The sequence below is a fragment of the Varanus komodoensis genome, unplaced genomic scaffold (genome assembly GCF_004798865.1).
Source record: "Varanus komodoensis strain SLA01 unplaced genomic scaffold, ASM479886v1 scaffold46_1, whole genome shotgun sequence".
Classification (NCBI taxonomy): domain Eukaryota; kingdom Metazoa; phylum Chordata; class Lepidosauria; order Squamata; family Varanidae; genus Varanus; species Varanus komodoensis.
Genome location: NW_025336043.1, coordinates 276,127 through 293,440, shown reverse-complemented (window position 1 = coordinate 293,440; position 17,314 = coordinate 276,127). Strand labels below are relative to the sequence as shown.

The following is a 17,314-nucleotide window of genomic DNA, read 5'->3' as shown; positions in this document are numbered from 1 at the left end:
CTCACCGGAGCTCCGCCGCGGGGGCCGCCGCCGCGGCGGAGCCGTTGCCGCCGAGCGCGGCCCGCGAACAGCACGACTTGAGCGCGCGGCTCCCGCCGGGCCGGCAGCAGTAGGCGTGGGTCGGAGGGTCGGTCAGGCGCGGGCAGTAGAAGCCGGCGTGGGGCCGCCCGTCCGGGCCCGAGTAGCCCTCGCAGAGGTGCGCGTTGGCGGCTGCAGCTGAAACAGCGCGGCGGTCACGCCGGCCGGGGTGCGCGGGCCGCCCCCGCCCGCCCGCCGCCCCCCCTCCCAGCTAGAGCGCTGCTTCGCCGCCCGGCCCGGCCCGGCCCGGCGAGGCCCTCCGCCGTGCAGCGGGCGCTTCCGCGAAGTGCCCCAGGGCGCCGCTCCGACGGCCGCCCGCCCGCCCGCCAGCCCTTGCTAGGAGGGCGCACGAGGGGGCGGCTCCGCACCCCGCGCCCGGGGAGGGAGGCACTGGCCGCCGCCGCCGCCCCGTCTGCTGCCAAGCCCGTGCAGGGCCGGCACAGCGCTTGCCGCCTTCAGCCTGCCGTGCGCCCTGGCTCTTCCCACCGCCGGTTTGCTGAAGCGTGCCCACCCGCCGCCGAGGTGCCTGAAGCAGTCTGGGGGACCGTGCTGAGGAGGAGATGCCGGTGCCGGAGGCCCAGTACCTTTCCTGGCGCAGAGCAGGAGCAGCAGCACGCTGGGCGAGAGCAGCATCTTGCCAGCCACCCCAGAGTGGAGGCAGCTGTCTCGTATTGGGAGGGAAAGCCGAAACCACACCGACCTGCCTGGCTCCCGCATCCATTACCAGGCACAATCAAGCACCTCCCTGAGCCATTAAGGCCCTGCTGCACTTACAGCTTGCCTCTGCAGGGACCAGGCCAGGTTCTATTATTATGGAAAAGCTTTCGCTAATGGGGCCCAGAGCCCGGTGGGGTGGAGGAACTGTTCCAGCAGCTGGTGAAAGTCCTTGGTGCAGCAGAAAACCAGCCTGAAAGAGGCTCCAAGGGGTTCGAGAACCCACCCCACCCTGGGCCATCTCCAAAGCCAGCACAAGCCTCTCTGCTGTTTCACCTACGCAGAATAGCTGTGGCGACATCGGGAGGGAAAGCACCCTGTTTTCAGGGAGAGGGCCTTAGAGGACAACCACCAAAAATCAAACTCATTCAAAACGCTTTTCTAGGAGCACAGGCTTTGACAGGCCAAAGGCTTCTTCGTTGGATGTGCTGGGTGGGCTGCCCCCCATGAAATCTTGTGTTTACTTTTAAAGGTGCCCAAGAGCTCTTGCTTGCTCCTGTGGCACTCCGACGGTCCTGAGCTCCTGAGCACGCTGCGCTGCACGCTCAGCTTCCCAGTATGCCTGTCCTGGGGCTGCCATCTTCTTGCTCTCATCCTGCTCCTCATTGTACAGCTGGCCTTCTGCAAGCCTGCGGCCATACCTGGACAGCCAAGGGTGGCAGCCAGGGGTACCTTAGAGGAAGGAGGACCAAGGTCCTCGGCAGGCGTCCTCCACACAGGAGCAGAGCAGCAGGAAGCGGGGTCTGCCTGAGCTTGCAGTGCAGTGCGCACCAACGGCTGCGCACATGGGTCACGTGGGGCCAGTGGAAGCCCCATGGGGCGGCCACAAAGAGTCCTTGCGGCTGGGTGACAAGCAGGTGGAGCACAGCACCTAATCCAGCGTGCTGTCGCCGTCGGAAAATGGTGCTTTAGCACCATGGCCAAGACTGCGACTTGGGTGATCCGGGTTCGAGTCCCCTCTTGGCTGTGGAGCCGACTGGGTGACTCCGGGCCAGTCACAGACTCTCAGCCCAGCCTACCTGGGGATAAGATTGAGAGCAGGAGGGAAAGAATGGTGTAAGCCACACTGAGCTCATTATAAAAGTGGGGTACAAATGCAATAAATAATGCACAAAGACAGCAGTTTAGAAAGGCTGTGCTCCCTTTGAGTGTGTTCGTTTCTCATTTGTCCGTAGCACAGAAAAGCCAGCACCCGCCTGACTTGCTCAAAAAGCAGCAATTTTAAACAGCTAAAGTGCAGAATCATTTTTAAAGTGGCTTGGCTCTTTTCACAGAAGCAGCCGCTGCCTCTATATCTCTTGGAACCAAGTCAGGAAAGGAAACCAGAAAGAGGCAGCTTGGAAAGGACCTCCCGATCTGTAGGGATCGGTTCCAAGTGCCTCACAGCAGATGCTTGAAACCATGGATAGTAGCGAGTGCTATATACAGTGCATATACATAACTTTTGTCACAATTTCACAGATAGAAGATTTGTTACCGTACATCCTAGCAACATCAGCATAAGATTGTTTTCTTTCCCTATTAAACTGAAAATTTTCACTGTGTAGCTTCTCTTTGGCACTTTATGACTTCTCTTGGACTGAGATCGGCCCCAGTTAAGCGAAGCCATGAGAACGGAACCAGTGCATGTGGCAGTCCGGCCATGCTCGCATGCGACGTCCACCAGCTGCCACCGTGGCTTTGCCTTACCCCAAGACAAACTGGATTCATCCTCCTCAGCCTAAGGGAGGACATGCCTGGTCTGGCATAGGACGGGTGGGAAATGCGCATCTCTCCCCGCTCTGGCTCTGCGGCTGGTAGCTGAGCCTCCAAAGGCACAGGATCTGGCAGCTTCCTTCCCCAGGGAAAGCGTCTCCTTCCCAGAGGAACCAGGAAGTCCCCAAGGGCCTGGCACTCTGGCTGCTCAGCTCACCCCCACCCCCACCCCCTTTCTCACATTCCCACAACCTGCCCCCTCCATTCCCCTCAGTCTGGCTCCCTGGCTGAGTTCAGAACCAAAACACAACTCCAAAACCAAATGTTTCCAAAAAAGAGCTTTGTTTCTTCAAAGTATGTTCTAAGCTCCAGGAAGTCCATAAATCTACCTCCTTCCAGTGTTTGCTACATCCTCAAGTCTGTGTCTCTCCCAGGGAGTGGTCAAACAGCCCCACGCGGGGCAGGAAGTGACATGCACCACTCCCACCCTCCGAGAGCGGGCAGGGCAGGGGCCCAGTCAGAGCGCTTCCTGCCCTCCTCGGGGCAACGTGACCACTCACCACTGGGGGGGCCTCGGCTGTGACAGAAGCTGCACCCCGGAGTCCTTCAGAGGAGACGAATGAATGGCTGCAGCAGCGGGTGGGCTTCCTCCCGGCCTCTGCAGCATCCCAGTGCCAACGTGCCACAGCAGGGCAGCCCGTGACCAGCCTTGGCATGGCAGGCGAAGTGGTGCCCGTGGCCAGTGGCCCTGCTTGGATGAGGGGTGGCTGGCCAGCGAGTCCGGGGATGGCCCGCTGCAGGTGCTACCCAAGCCGGAGGCGGAAAGTGGTGATCTCCATGGGGTCCAGGTGGACGGCCGTGCTGTTGGGGGAGGCGGCGGCCAGCGGGTACATCAGCGTCAGAGTGGAGGGCTGCAGGGAGAGTAGCTCAAGGCCCTGGAACAGGCCCCCAAGGAGCAGCTGGGAGGCAATGGGGAGAGCCGTGAGGGCAGAGGCAAGCAGGGGACACCAGTGCCCCCCCCCCCCCCGGCGAGAAGTCAAGGGCAGCAGAGGCCTGGCAAGAGCGTTGCTCGTGCCGAACCCCTGTGCGGCAACAGCAGGCCGCCAGTTCCCTTGCTGGTCTCTCACACGTACCGTGCCCTGGGTGGTGGTGCAGTTGAAGCCCAGGTTGCGGGCCTCCAGGCTGCAGTCGAAGCCCTTCCGGTGCAGGATCAGCGCCACCTCGCTCGAGGGCAGGGAGTCGTCCTGGGGAGGAGCAGGCGTGGTGTGGGCATCCTGCAGGCGGGGAGGCCCCCGGCCAGGGAGGCAAGTGGCTGCAGAGGCTGCCGGGGGAGGGCGGGCATCCTGCAGGGCCTGGTTTGACCCGCACCCCCGGGCTCACCTCTCCTTGCAGCGTGCGCAGGTTGAGCAGGTGGAAGTCACAGGGCAAGGTGGCCGAGAGGGGCAGAAAGGACTTCAGGGCTGGCGGCTCCTGCAGCAGGACGGGCATCGCGAGCACCTCGGCGTTCAGGTGCATGGAGGTCATGTGGCTCAGCAGCGACGGGAAGCTGACGGGCTGCCTGTCTTGCGCCTGCAGCGAGGAGTGGCCGAAGCCGGGAGTGACAGGCAGGCCGAGCCCCCAGACAGGGCAGCCGCAGCCCAGGGGGGCCGCTGGCCACCCCTGGGCAGCCCCCACAGCCTAAGCTACGCCCCTGCGCTACGAACTGGGCTAACACACACACAGAGGCCCCGCTACAGCCCACCAGCTAGCGCACGAGACAGGCTGAGCTTTACCTCTTGGCTGGCAGCCTCGCTGCGGGGAAATACCAAGTCTCTAAGCACGGAAGCCAGTTTGGAAAAGAAGCCGGAGCGCTGGGGGAGGGGGCGGGAAGAGGGGAGTGAGAACAGCCGCGTCACGGCAGTGCAGCGCCTCTGCCTCTGCCTTGGGGGCAGTCCTGTGGGGTGGATGGGGTGCCCCTGCAGCCTCTCCCCCTGGCCCAGGAGGGGTGCTCCTGGCCAGAGCACAGGCCAGGCTGTCCCGCCCCAGGTGGGACTTGTGCCGCCTGCAGCCCCCCGGGGCCGCCTGCTTGGCACAGCTCTGCTGCCTCCTCCCGCTCTCCTCGAATGGCTCTGCCTCGCTCTTCAGCCTGCCTTTCCCTGTTAACGTGCCCCGGCTGCTTATCTATTCCCCCAGGGGGAACCAGGCCCATCGTCCCCACTCCGCCACCCACCTCATCGCTGGCAACTGGCTGGCAAAATGGCCCCCGTTCCCCCTGCTGGAATGAAATGCTTTAGGGGAGCCCTGAAATGTGCCCCTGGCCCAGAGCTGCATTTGCTGGGTTCTCCTCCCCACTGGCTGGATGAAAAGGCTCTTCTCTGCCCTCTCCCGAAGCTCAGCGGACAGGATGAAGAGCGTGCGCTCCCACGGGGGCGCTCCTGGCCCACCGTGTCCCTGCTGGTGCGATGCGGCCACTGCTGGGACCGCAGCAGCCCTTCCGTGCCCCGGCCCCCCCATGCCGCCTGCCTGGCTGCGCTCTGCCCAAAACAGGCAGCCTGGACGGGGCTGGGTGGCAGGAAAGACCCCCCACACACACACACACACACACACACACCACGATCCTCCTTCCTACCCTCTTTCCCCAACGCATCTCTGCTGTTTTTAAGAACAGTTAATGGCTGACACATCGTATGAATGCAGGGAGGACATTATGTCGCCTGCTCCCCCCGCCATCTCAGCCTGCTCTGCTTGCTGCTTTAAATTGCATTCAACACCAACATTGGATTGAAACGTTTTTTTTCTTGTTTGAAACCATGCATGACAACCGCCTGTTGTTGCAGGGAGCTTCCCTTCCCCTCCCCTCCCTTCCCTTCCCTTCCCACCCTGGCAGGGCATTCCTCTGTAAGAAACCAGAGAGCCCATCAGCCCCACAGAACGCCGGGTAGCACCGCCTTTAAAGGGTAAAGTGCTACCATGACTGAGCAGATCTTCCTCCAAATTGCAAGATGATCTCTTCTGTGTACGTGAGCTGGGAAAGGATCGGGAAGCCTCCACATTCCCACCCCCCACAAGACTGATAAATAATCTCAAACAAATTAGGCACAATTGCCTAAACATTGAGTTCTTGCACAATTCAGAGAGCCAGAACTGGACTGTGCCGCAGGCAGGCAGGCAGGCATTTTTAAAGAACAGGCCTCTGGATAATCAAGCCCGCAAGCAAGTGGGCAGGACGCTTCCAGGAAGGGACTCGGCTGCGGGACAGAGACAGCCCTGAGGAAGGGAATGCCTGGCAAGGGCTCAGCAAAAAGGGGCGACTCCCATGCGCCAGAGCTGGCTCTCCGCTCCAGCCCCCACACGGCACAGTTTTCCTGTCAGCTGCACTGCTCTACTCTTTCCCTCCTTAATGGATTTTCTGCTGTAAGAACAAAGGCCGAATGGACGCAGGGAAAACCAAGGAGCGACGCAAAGGAGCGACGTTCTGCAGGCGCTGCCGAAACGCGAGTGGCTGGACAACGGCCATCCCACCCTGTACTGCACTTTCATCTGGAAGGCGTATTTCGTCTAGCAGAACGAAGGGCCGGCTGGGGCGAAGGGGGGTCCAGAAGCACGGTGCGGGCCCTTGCGCATCAGGGCAATGAATGGGAAGGGCAAGAGCAGGGACCCCAAACCAGCTGGAGGGGCCCAGGCTGGGCACGGGGTGAGCGAGTCCGTTCAGCCCCCGTGTGCTTCCCAACCGATGGCCTCGCTCGCTCGCTCGCTTGCAGCGGCTGCTGCGACTGGCAGGCTGACGCCCTGGAGGGAGCCAGCAGGAGCTGCGCTGAGGGACCAAGCCTGGCCTGGCCTGGCCGGGGCGGGAAGGGAAGGGGCATCCCAGGGAAGGGGCATCCCAGAGAAGGCGCAGTCCAGGTGATCCCCCTGCATGTCTCTGCCGGGAGTCTGAAAGGCCCCGTGGGGGAAGGGGGAGGAGGAGCGGCAGGGTGCAAGAGGCACCGATCCTCCTACCTTCCTGGCAGCACTGTGTCGCTCGAGGAGGAGGCGGAAGCGGTGGCAGGTGCGCTTGTTATCCTTCAGGCCCTGGCCCAGGCCGCGATTGTCATCCTGCATGAGGCGGCGGTCCAGAATCACTTCCAGCTGGCCTGCCGAGGGGGGGCGGGGGTCAGGCCTCCTCACTGGCTGCCTCGGCCGCCGGAGCCCGCCTGGAGCCAGCCAGCCGCACAGAGCCGGCGGGTGCTCCCCCTCCAGACCGCCGTGGCCACAGCACCAGGGCCAATCGAGGGGAGGGCCGCCGCTGCCTCAGCCCTGCACGCTCGTCCCTGCCCCGACCGCGCCACTCACCGCTGCCGAGGCTGGAGACCCCCAGGGCCTGGGCCGTGTGCAGGGTCAGGCGGCTCCGCGTGTCCTGGATGTAGGCCATGACTGGCATGGGGTAGAAGTTGGCCTGCAGCGGAAGCTTCTTCAGGTGCTGCCGGGGCTGGATCTGCGGGAGCACGAGAGTGCGGGCAACATGCCGCCACCCGGCCGGCGGGCCCTCTGTGCAGCAGGCCCTCCGTCCTCCCCGCCAGCCCCCTACCTGGAAGCCATTGACGTCGGTGAAGAAGGCACCGTGGCTCTCAATGTCAGTGCTGAAGCGCAGGGCCAGCTCTTTGTTGACGTGGTCCCGGATGTCCACCATGCAGGAGATCTCGAGGGACAACCCGTCAACCCCTGGAAGCACGTGAGGCCAGGATGTCAGGGGTGAAACCTGGGGTGGCCGCTTTCCCCCCCGGCCCCCAGGCCCTCACCTGGCACGTTGTAGAGTCGGACCACCTCCTGGACATGCTGGTGATAGACCGCCACCTCTGAAAAGAAAGGCCCCTCCGTCACCCGAACCATCGGCGGGTCCCTGGGGGCGTAAGACTGCGTGGGAGGAACCAGAGCCTCTTACCAGAAGGCCGCTCATCTCGTCCAAGCCACTCTATCTAGCACAACGAAATCTAGCCACCGTTCCGCAAGTGCTCAACAGAAGCACCGCATTGAACATGCCGTTACAGAAGCCAAATGTCACGCTAGGAAGATCCCACCGGAAAAGCATAGAAGCCTCATCCACAAGGCCGGGATGCGACTAGGAACCGACAGCCCGTGCAGCTGCAGCCTTCAACGCTCCAGCCCCGCTTGGTACACCAGTCCAAGCACAGTGTGTCTCGCAGCACAGGAGGGTGCAGGCTCGGCTCGCACCCTGCGGTGGTCTTCACCAGCCCTCTGGCCAAGCCGCACGTTCTCCCGAGAGATGTGCCTGGCGGGGCTGCTAAGCCCTGGGTCGGGGAAGTTCCCTGAGCCCTTCCCCGGCAGCCAGGGCTGGAACGTTCCCCAGCACACGAGACGGGGGGTGGCGGCCTGTCCAAGCGCTGCTTGGGGAGGAGGCGCAGCGAGGGTCTCCCTCCACCAAAGGTGCGGAAAGCACTTGGGGCATCTCAGCCTGCCCCTGCGGACGCCTGGGGGGGCTCCGCAAAGGGGGGCAGGGAGTACCGGGGCAGAGGCAACATGGCGGCTCGGCCAGTCGAGCCAGAGGGGGCAGCGGAGGGTGCCGCTCAAGGGCAGAGGCGGTCCCAGGAACGTCGCTGGTCTGTCTGGGGGTCCCCTGGGGCCTCCCCAGGAAAGTGCGGCTCCTGCTAGTGCTCCGGCAGGAAGCGCCGCTGCTCGGACCAGAGCGTGCCACTGACCGCACAGAGCTAAGTGGGGCCACGCTCCCTCGGCGGCCTCTGGGACCAGCAGGGCTCTCTGGCTGGCGGCACAGAGGCCCTCCTGCCCGCCCCCTGCACACCCGCACGCCCACCCAGGACAGCGCCAATCCCAGCTAGCCTGCCCAGACCTTGGCTTCGCCATCCGGCAGGAAGAGATAGGCGCCGCTTTTGTCTTTAGTGCTGCGGGTACCATAGACAAGGAACTGGCTGCTCAGCGGCTGCTCCTGGTCGTCGCCGGTGTAGCGCACGCTCTGCCGGACAGCAAGCGGAGCCCAGTGAGCGGGCCGCCCCCCGCCCCCTCCAGGCCCCTTTCCCGCGTGCCCTGGCCACCGGCCGGCCCACGCGCACCTTGAGTGCCCCACTGGGCCCCGAGAAGCAAGCCCGCAGGTGCTGGTTCTGCAGGCAGAAGTCCTCCACAGCCGCGGGAATGACCTGTACCGGGAAGGCCTCATGCTTGTGCACAGGGAGGTCTCGACCATGCAGAAAGAGGCGCACGGAGGACTTGAGTGTGTTGTGGCTGTCGAAAGACTTGCTCAGGTGCAGGACGCTGAGGCCAAGGGCCGGCAGGCGCAGGGTGACGGACACCTGTCAAGCAGAGCACAGGCGAGGGCAGCAAGCGCCCCTGCCGCCCGAACGCACCAGGCGCGCATGACCCACCAACAGCCGCTTGCAGCAAGCTGGCTGGCGGCTGATGGCAGTGGGAATCTGTAGGGAAGCACCGGGCTGGCGAAGCTTGGGCTGCCCCCATACTGGAATGCTGTGGGGCAGGGAAAGGTGCACTGCCATGGGGAGGGCCCAAGCGGACCGCACCCACCCCCCTCGGGAGCTGCGAGGGGCTTGCCGTGCCTCCCAGGTGGAGACCAGCTCGGGCCACACTGGCCCCCAACTCCGGCAAGCTGCCTGCATTGCGGCGCTCTGCCTTGTGGTGGCCACAGCCGCCTGGCGGGCTCCCTTCCGGACACCGTGGGTCCCCCGTCAGGCGCCCCCCCGCACCTGGTAGACGTCCGCTGCCATGTCCGTGGCGGACTTCCACCGGGCGCTGAGCTGCACGGCCAGAGGCTGCCCATCCTCACTGAGCACGTGGACGCGCGGCGTGTTCACCAGCAGGGACACGATGCTCAGGCGCTCCTGCTCCAGCAGGTTGAACACCACCACGGACCTGCGAGGCCGGCGTGTGCTCAGAGCCGTGGCTCACTGCCCGGGGACGGCGGGCTTGCTCCCCACAGAGCCCAGCCCATGCGCACCGCCCGCCCGCCCGCCCGCCCCCTCGCCGGCCGGCCGGCAGTCGCTCTGTCCCTCGAGGGCCGCCAGCGTGGCCCACCTGGGTGCCGAGTCCAGCACAATGACGGCTTTCTCGGGCAGCGAGTCCTGATTGAGGCGCGTCTCGTCCTGGAAGGAGAAGCAGCCTCGGTGCCTGGGTGCAGGGAGCGCCAGCCTCCCAGCCACCCCGGGGGCAGGACTGTCCCCCACCCCGCTCCTTTCCGGACGGGGTCCCTCAGGCATGGGGAACGCGGGATGGGGGTGGCCGTGCTCACGGTGCCGAGGAAGGGCGCGGCTGGGTCGTAGTGGAAGGCCTCCTTGTCCGCCAGCACCAGGTAATGCGCCGCGTTGCCGATGATGCGCTGGGTGTTCGTGAGCGAATGCAGCAGCCTGTGGGCAGGAGAGACAGGCGGGGCCGTGAGGCGGGGCCGGGGCCGGGGCCGGGGGAGCCTCCCCTCCGGGCCCATCCCGCACATACCTCACCCCATAGTCCACCACCACGGCCTCCTTGGCGGTGCCAGTGATGGCGTCGTGGTGCTGGAAGAGGCCCAGGTTGCGCCGGGCGTCGGTGAGCAGGCCGTAGTCAGACAGCGGGTACCTGCTGTCCATGCCGGCGTGGCGCGCATGGTTCAGGGCCAAGCTGTACAGGATCTCGGCGCCCCTGCAGGAAGACGGGCACCATGAGCGCGTCCTTGGGCTCGGCGGGCCGCCCTCCTGCTCGGCCCCGCCACCGCAGGCCCTCTGCTCCCGGCCGCTCACCGGAGGTGGGCCTCCAGCACGCGGCCCATGCTCTTGTAGAAGGGCCGGGAGGTGTAGTAGCCGGTCCAGTAATGGTCCTCTCGGTCCGCGTAGGAGAAGAAGTCCCCGCTCACCACCGGGAAGCCGGGGGGGCGCATGCCCGGGACCGTGCCCGTCTGCTTGTACAGCGCATCGAAGTAGTCGGAGAGGGTCCCAAACTGCGCCTGCGGGAGGGCAGCCAGAGGGCACCAGGGTGAACTCCCAGGCCTCCAGCTGCCGCTTCGGCAAAAGCCGGCTGCCTCGGGCGGCAGGAGGCACTTCCGTGGCCAAAGTCTGCCTGCCCACCGGAGCCGCACCGAAAACTCAGCCCAAGGAGGCAGCCCTCCCCCTTCCACTGCAGGGCGGCTGACCGTCCCTTCCTGGGAAGCGCCCTGCCCTGCCCTGGCCCAGCGACCTCTGGCCTCCCCATGGGCCACGTCACAGATACCCGCACGTGCAGATCGGGGTGAGCGTTGAGGAAGTCAAAGAGGCGCTGATAGTTCAGGAACTGGGCGTCCCACTCCTGGGGCTTGTCATAGCGGAAGTCGTCTCCCAGCGGCACCAGCAGCACTTTGCTCCGGAAGAGCTGGGACTTTTTCCGGTACTGGTCAAGCAGCAGCTGCGCCCTGGAGGGGGAGCAGCCGCTGTGGGACCCAGACGGTGGCCTCCTTGGCGACCCGCCAGGAAGTCGGGGACAGAGCGGAGCGGCGGGAGGGGGAGGCCCCCTCGCTTACCGCTCTGCCACGTTGGCAGTGGTGACGGCCTTGGGTGCCACCTTCCACGGGCAGTTGATCCGCCCCCCCGGCAGGCGCTTGAAGTCGAACTGGCAGCAGATCTTGGGGTCGGGGCCACAGGTGTGCGGCACGTCGTAGCTGTAGAAGGGCATCATGTGGCACAGGATGTCGGTGCCGGACCCGGCGTCTGTGGGGGCAACGTGAGGTGCCTTGTGCTCGGGCGGGAGGAGCAGGGAGGCCCGACGGAGCCCCGAGCGCAGCGGCCGCCGTGGGCCAGCCCGCCCAGCCGCAAGCCGCAGGGGAAGGGGACGGGGACGGGCGCGCCAGCCGGCCCAGCGGGGGAGCAGCCTCTCGGCCACGGAGGCAGCACGGATCCACAGACAGGGCGCGGCCAAGGCTCCCCAGAGCGGCCGGGGCGGGGGGCCAGGAGCAAGCCGGCGGGCCGCCTCTCACCCCAGCTCTGCCTCCACATGAACTCCAGGTTCCGGGTGGCTGCGAAGTGCTTCTTGACGGCATAGTGCACGCGCTGGATCAGCATGCTGCTCAGGTTGGCGCGGCGCAGGAGGTACGGCATCGTGGCGCTGTGGCCAAAGGGGTCCACGGCCCAGCCGGAGCGCGGGGTCACCCCTGCAGGCGGAAGGGGGAGGCGCTGGTGCACCGGCTGGGGGGGCCTGGGCCTGCTTCACAGCCCCCTCGGAGGACGGGAGCGCAGCCCAGCCCCAACGGGGACTCTGCCCACCACGCACCGACGAGCTGCTCCGGCTCCCCAAGGCATGCCTGCACCTGAGCGGAGGCCGGAACCGGCGGCCGGCCCTCCTCGCCACGCCACGCCACGCCACGCCATGGCAGGCTGCTGGCCTGAGCCCCCAGAGCTGCCTGGGAGCGGCACGACACCCCGGGGTCTGCCCATGGGGAGGGTCTCTTGCCCAGCAGACCTTGAGCCTGGCCGCGGGCAGCGGGCCCACCAGCACCCCTGCCTGGCAGCAGCTCGGCCAGCCCTGCTCAGCTGGAGCGGCGGCACCCACCAACGTTCCTCTCCAGCCACTGGTGCCCCTCGATCAGCTGGTCAATCATGGCGAAGTAGTGGGAGTTGGCTTCGTCGGGCATCACCCACCCCCCGGTGGCCATCTCCAGTTGACCGTTGCCCAGGAGCCTGTGAACGGGAGCCCGACATCAGAAGCACCCGACCACGGGCGCCCTCGCTCTGCTAATATGTGCTTGCTTATTCAGCGCGACTCATGCAAGTCTGAGGAATTTTCAGCCTGGATAGTGTTTGCATCATTGTGAGATCTGTGCTGCCCTGGCACTTCTCTCTTCCCTCCAGATTTGTTATGCCCATTAGATCACTTTTCCATTTGAAAACAAACACTCCCAATTCCCTCATCTTTGTGCCTTCAGACATTACAACATGCGCACAATGTTCTCCTCCACATGACACTGGTGTATATATTTACCCCTCTGGCACTTTGGTCTTTTCAACCTGTTTTCATGCTTTCCACTAAGCTCACGGCCTTTTCTGTTCCCATTTTGATCATCTAACCCTCAGGCTCGAGTAACAGTTTGTCCCGAGTTGGAACCTCTGGAACGCCTGTTGGCTTCCCTCCAAGAATTAGTTGCAAGGTGCTTTGCCAGCTTTGGCTATTAAGAGCTAACAGTTCGGCTCACAGATGGGTCAGACCCGATTTCATGGGCCCATTCAGCCTGTGAAATAGGCGAGTAATGGTGGCAGCCCTGGGGCACCTGCAAATGCACTGGGGATTTCCACGAGGGGAGCTCTGCTCCTGCCCTGCAGAGCACGCAAGGTGGCCCGGGAGCCTTCCTTGTTCTTGAACACGCTGCGTGCACCCGCAGAGGCAGCAGGCTCTGTCTGCACTCTGGCTCCCGGTGCAGTAGCGGTGACTGGGATCCCATGGGCCCCTCAAGCGTCGCACCTCCGGCCGATTTTGCACGAGGGCCTGGCAGGCATTCCTGGAAATGCTACCCGAGAATCAGTGGTGCCGTGGCAAATTCGGAAGTGCGGGTGCTTTGCAAGCCTCAACGGGCTGGCAGCCGTGCCAGTCTCTGTCTCGGGCACATACACAGGTGGGTTCGAACCGAGCAGTCGTGGCTGCATGCTGCTCGAACCCAGCATACGTCCACGAGGGTGGTTTCCACGTGGCTACAAAAGCCCCCTTGAGCACCACCATGTGCTGCAGGATCGGCCCAACCGCCCCCGCCCCGGCATGGCTGGCTCAGACCGGGATGACACAAGACGCACTGACGCAGCCCCAAGCCCGCAGCTGGGGGACACCAACAGTGCCGTGCCGCTTTGCGCTGTGTTTTGTGGAGGGATGACAAACCCCAGGCGTCCCGCCATTGTGCCCTGGGCTCCCAGTTCCTGGCATCTGGGAGTGCAAGGATTCCTGCTGGGAACAGGAGGGGGGCCTGACCCACGCCACGCAAAGACCTTCCTCCTGTCCCCAGGATTCCCTTCCTGTGCTGCAACGTCCCCCCCCCACACACTGGCAGCGGGATGAGGCTTGCAGAGCCGGGGGGAGGCTAAGCTGGGGGATCACGCTGCGGGCAGGTGGGTGGGTGGAGGAAGCCCCTTTCTGTGAGGCTCGGCACCCCCGAGCTTTCCCCACCTGCACCTGCTGCATTTCACAGCCTGTGCTGGGCACTGGGGGAGCCTGGGGGGCCGGCCAGTCTTCGCCAGCAGCCCACCTCCCCAGCCAGCACCTGCCCGAGGCCCCCCACTCGTGTGGCTCTTGCCCGACTGCTGCGAAGACGGGAAGGGAAGGGCAACGGGGAGCGGAGGGAATGGCAGCAGGCGACGCTGCCAGGCCCGCTACGCCAAAAGCGGCTGCTTTCCGACTCTGCCAGCCTGGACCTGCTGCAACACTGCCCGGAGGGCCTGCATGTCGACACGGCGCCTCGCAGCCTGATTTTGCCTCCTGGACGAAGGCCGGAGTGCGCCCGCACAAGTGCAGCAAAGGCTCACGTTGGCTGTGAAATCCCCAGGGCTCTTGCAGACATGGGCCCAGCGCCAGCACTTGTGCTGCTGCGCTTCATTCACTGCACAAGGCACCTCTGTGAGCACGCAAAGGGCCAAGGGGGGGACGCGCCGCGCCCACCTCACGGGATCCTTCTCCTCAACACGCTGCCCCCGCCCTCTTTCTGCAGACCTTGCGGGCAGACGGCCTGTGCACACGGGGGCCGCCCTTACCTGCGGACCGCGGCCCTTTTCTGAGTGCTGATGTTGTCCCACCACTTGGAGAAGAAGGAAACCTCAGACCAGATGAAGCGTCGCCGAGGGTCCTCCTGCAGTTTCACCACCATGCTGTTGAGGATGTGCTGCGTCTGGTCGAAGTAGTATTTGTCAAACGTCTTGATCCACCCTTTGAGGGGCACAAAAACAGCATTGTGGGCACTTCCTCAGCCACAGGCAGCTGAGTCCCAAAGATCCATACTTACAAACAAACGGCCATAAAGCCCATTCATTGAAACAAATGACTGCGGAAGATTGGGATCACCACAGAGGAAGGGGAAGGGGGCTGCCAAAGCAGGCCTTCCTGCCCAGCCACCCAGAAGGGCATCTCTCCAGCATTTCCTGGCCGCAAAGAGTTTGGGCTGGGGCTAGAGAAAGCTGCAGTTTTCCGCTTTCACACAAGTCCTGCGCCCTGACTCCCGCAAAGGTGAAGGGTGGACTAGACAAGATCCGACTTACATACGCATTTGATTAAAGATGAATTCCCGTTTCTCTGCTACTCTGTGATCCCGTGGCCATGTTGGTAACCCAGGGACTGCAGGCCAGTGACCCCAATCCACACAGGCAGGCCTACTAGATGCAGTATCTCACCGGCCGACAGCCTCCGAGCAGACCTGAGTTGCACTGCCTCACACTGGCCCCAAGCGGGGTTCCCTTTGGCTCGTGTGAGGGGCTCGTAACTCGCTCTGTAGTCATTTAAACTCAGGATCCATTTCAACCAGCATTTAGACCTTAAGCACACCAGTTTATCCAAGGGGAGGCTTTCAAATGTTCTGACTGAGCTAAAATGCACAGAATGTGGTGGCTCTGCAGCCTTCACCTTCCGCGGGTAGCCAGACTTCATCAGACAGACCTCGGCCCTGCGCAAGGAGCAAACTCTCTTGAAAGGTTCGGGTCCAGCTGCAATCCCACAGAGCTCAGGTACAGGTCAGTTTCTGCCTTTAGTTACAACCCTGTGCGTGGTTACTTCTGCCAAGAGGCTGGAGGAGGGCAGGCTGCTCCAGTTACTCGCCATGTTTCCAAAAACTGTGACCTGACAAGACTTTCCCCCTCACGGCCATTAAAGCTGATTATAGTTGCCAGGTCTTTCAGCCGTGGCCTTCCTGTGCTCCATGTCTGAGGGACCCTCTTGCCTCCTTGAACAACGAGCAAGAGAACCCCTGCAGATGCTACTGCACCTGAGAAAAACCTCCGAAAGGCAAGCTTAAGAATGGCCTTGTGCCAGTGGGAGGCTGGCAGCAAAACAGGAACAGAAGGGCTAATTTCTCCACCTTTCACACCTTGTGCAAGGATTCCAGCAACAGGCATTTGAGTTTCTGCCTCATCTGTATATGAACTTATTCATTCCACCCTTAAGTTCCTCTAGTTCTTCTTACCAGTCAAATAACTTTCAATGTCATTATTGCATACCTGTCTCAATTCATTTACGGTTTGCATACTGGATAAACTAACCCCCTTGGAAGAGTCTTCCTTTATCACTAGGGCAGATCTGCCACACTCAGGATGCAAAGTCAGGGCCCAAATCTTTGCTATTCTTTCCTGTGTGAAAGGAGAAGGACGTGCAAAAACCATGCTCCACGCTAAGGGTATTCATTGTCCATCATGCTAGATGTGTATGCGTGTTCTAGGGGCATTCATTAGGATAGCTGTGCAAACTCTTCCTCTCTTAAAGGACTGTGCCTAGATGAGCTGGTCACGGAACTAAACAGAAGGGAGGGAGTCCTGGGATTGATCTTAAGTGGACCTGGCAGGGGATGTAAATGTTGTTGGACCAACTGGAAACAGTGACCACGGTGCTATCAGGCTGAATACAGTTTTACATGAAAAATCACCAAAGAGGTTCAACAGCTACATTTGACTTCTCTAAGGTGATGCAAGTGGTAAAAAAGGAAGTTGAAAGGTGGAGTCAAGAGGCTAAAATCCCTTCTAAACTAAGGGAGTTAATCATAATACTAGAACCCAGGTTCCAGCATCATTAGACATGCAGGAAAAATATCTCTTCCTCCACTTTCTCCATACTGTGCATAATTTTAAACGCCCACATCATGTCTTCCCTTACTTGCATTTTTTCCAGACTAAGCACTCCCGGTGGCTCCGTGCTCCATGTCCGAAGGGCCCTCCCTGCTGAGGTGCTCCAGCCCCTTGGTCACTTTTGTCGCCCGCTCTCCACTTTTTCCACTCAGTAGTGTCCCTTTTCAAGAACTGCACACGGTATTTTAAGTGCAGCTACACCAAAGATGTGTACCAAGAGAGCACACTTGTGGGTCGGACGCGACTTTGCGACTAGCAACATCCACTCTCAGCTCCACCCGATCTTAGCTAACAGCTGCTGCCGCTGCTTTGCGGACTCTGCCACTGCTGCTTCAGCTGAGGATGGAGCTTCCGTCCTGCACAGCTCAGGTGTCCCTCCCCAAAAGCAGGCGGAAGCCTTGGTGCACCTCACTTACCCGGGTCATTGTGGGAATGGGGCACCACGAACACTTGCAGGGGCTCCAGGTTCCACTCATGGGGCTCGTAACTGATGTCAAAGCCTTGCTTCCACACGCCGCCGTCCTGGTTGTCATAGGGGAGCGATGCCGCGACAGCCAACATCTGGGGAAGGAAGATGCAGCGCGAGGCCATTCCCCTCGCCGCTTGCCGGCCACCCACTGCGGCCACCAGGCGCCTGCACCGGCCGCCTCTCCCGCGCGCCGGCCCCGCCGGCAGGAGCTGCCCTCGCCCTGGACCAGACCAGCGGCCTCCACGCCCGGTCCCCACCCCTGGCCTCACCTGCAGGTCTCCCTTCTGGCTGTGGCTCCCCAGCGCAAACTGGCAGTCCTGGGGCGCCACGGAGTAGAAGCTGGGCCTGCTCTCGGGGGGCAGCAGCCAGGAGCCATTGGGCATGTGGAAGGGCAGCGCCACGGGCGGCCCCTCGGCATTGGCGGTCAGCTCCAGCACGGAGTCCTTGATGTGGCTGATGATCTCGTGGTTCTCCTCCAGCAGCTGCTCCAGCTGCTCAATCCGGTTCTGCAGCACGGAGATCTGGCTCTGCGCGGCGCGGAGGGGACGGGACGGGCAGCGGGTGAGGCCGAGGCCCGCCGGCCCTGCTCTCGGGGGGCAGCAGCCAGGAGCCA

At 62.9% G+C, this 17,314-nt stretch overlaps 1 protein-coding gene across 1 annotated transcript in view; it reads right to left on the bottom strand.

Moving 5' to 3' along the window:
- Positions 1 to 17,216, bottom strand: part of MAN2A2 (mannosidase alpha class 2A member 2) — a 38,056-nt gene extending 20,840 nt beyond the window's left edge. The window contains exons 1-22 of the mRNA XM_044444829.1: positions 16,971 to 17,216; positions 16,649 to 16,793; positions 14,160 to 14,331; positions 11,980 to 12,107; positions 11,408 to 11,581; positions 10,955 to 11,141; positions 10,669 to 10,846; positions 10,203 to 10,405; positions 9,922 to 10,104; positions 9,719 to 9,833; positions 9,505 to 9,572; positions 9,177 to 9,342; positions 8,532 to 8,768; positions 8,312 to 8,434; positions 7,245 to 7,359; positions 7,034 to 7,167; positions 6,799 to 6,940; positions 6,466 to 6,599; positions 4,260 to 4,337; positions 3,868 to 4,056; positions 3,621 to 3,731; positions 3,072 to 3,446 (exon numbers count right to left, since the gene is read on the bottom strand). Of these exons, the coding sequence (XP_044300764.1) occupies positions 3,291 to 3,446; positions 3,621 to 3,731; positions 3,868 to 4,056; positions 4,260 to 4,337; positions 6,466 to 6,599; positions 6,799 to 6,940; positions 7,034 to 7,167; positions 7,245 to 7,359; positions 8,312 to 8,434; positions 8,532 to 8,768; positions 9,177 to 9,342; positions 9,505 to 9,572; positions 9,719 to 9,833; positions 9,922 to 10,104; positions 10,203 to 10,405; positions 10,669 to 10,846; positions 10,955 to 11,141; positions 11,408 to 11,581; positions 11,980 to 12,107; positions 14,160 to 14,331; positions 16,649 to 16,793; positions 16,971 to 17,084 (3,252 nt within the window). The 5' untranslated portion in view covers positions 17,085 to 17,216 and the 3' untranslated portion in view covers positions 3,072 to 3,290. The remainder of the gene's footprint in view (positions 1 to 3,071; positions 3,447 to 3,620; positions 3,732 to 3,867; positions 4,057 to 4,259; positions 4,338 to 6,465; positions 6,600 to 6,798; positions 6,941 to 7,033; positions 7,168 to 7,244; positions 7,360 to 8,311; positions 8,435 to 8,531; positions 8,769 to 9,176; positions 9,343 to 9,504; positions 9,573 to 9,718; positions 9,834 to 9,921; positions 10,105 to 10,202; positions 10,406 to 10,668; positions 10,847 to 10,954; positions 11,142 to 11,407; positions 11,582 to 11,979; positions 12,108 to 14,159; positions 14,332 to 16,648; positions 16,794 to 16,970) is intronic.
- Positions 17,217 to 17,314: the final 98 nt, after the last annotated feature.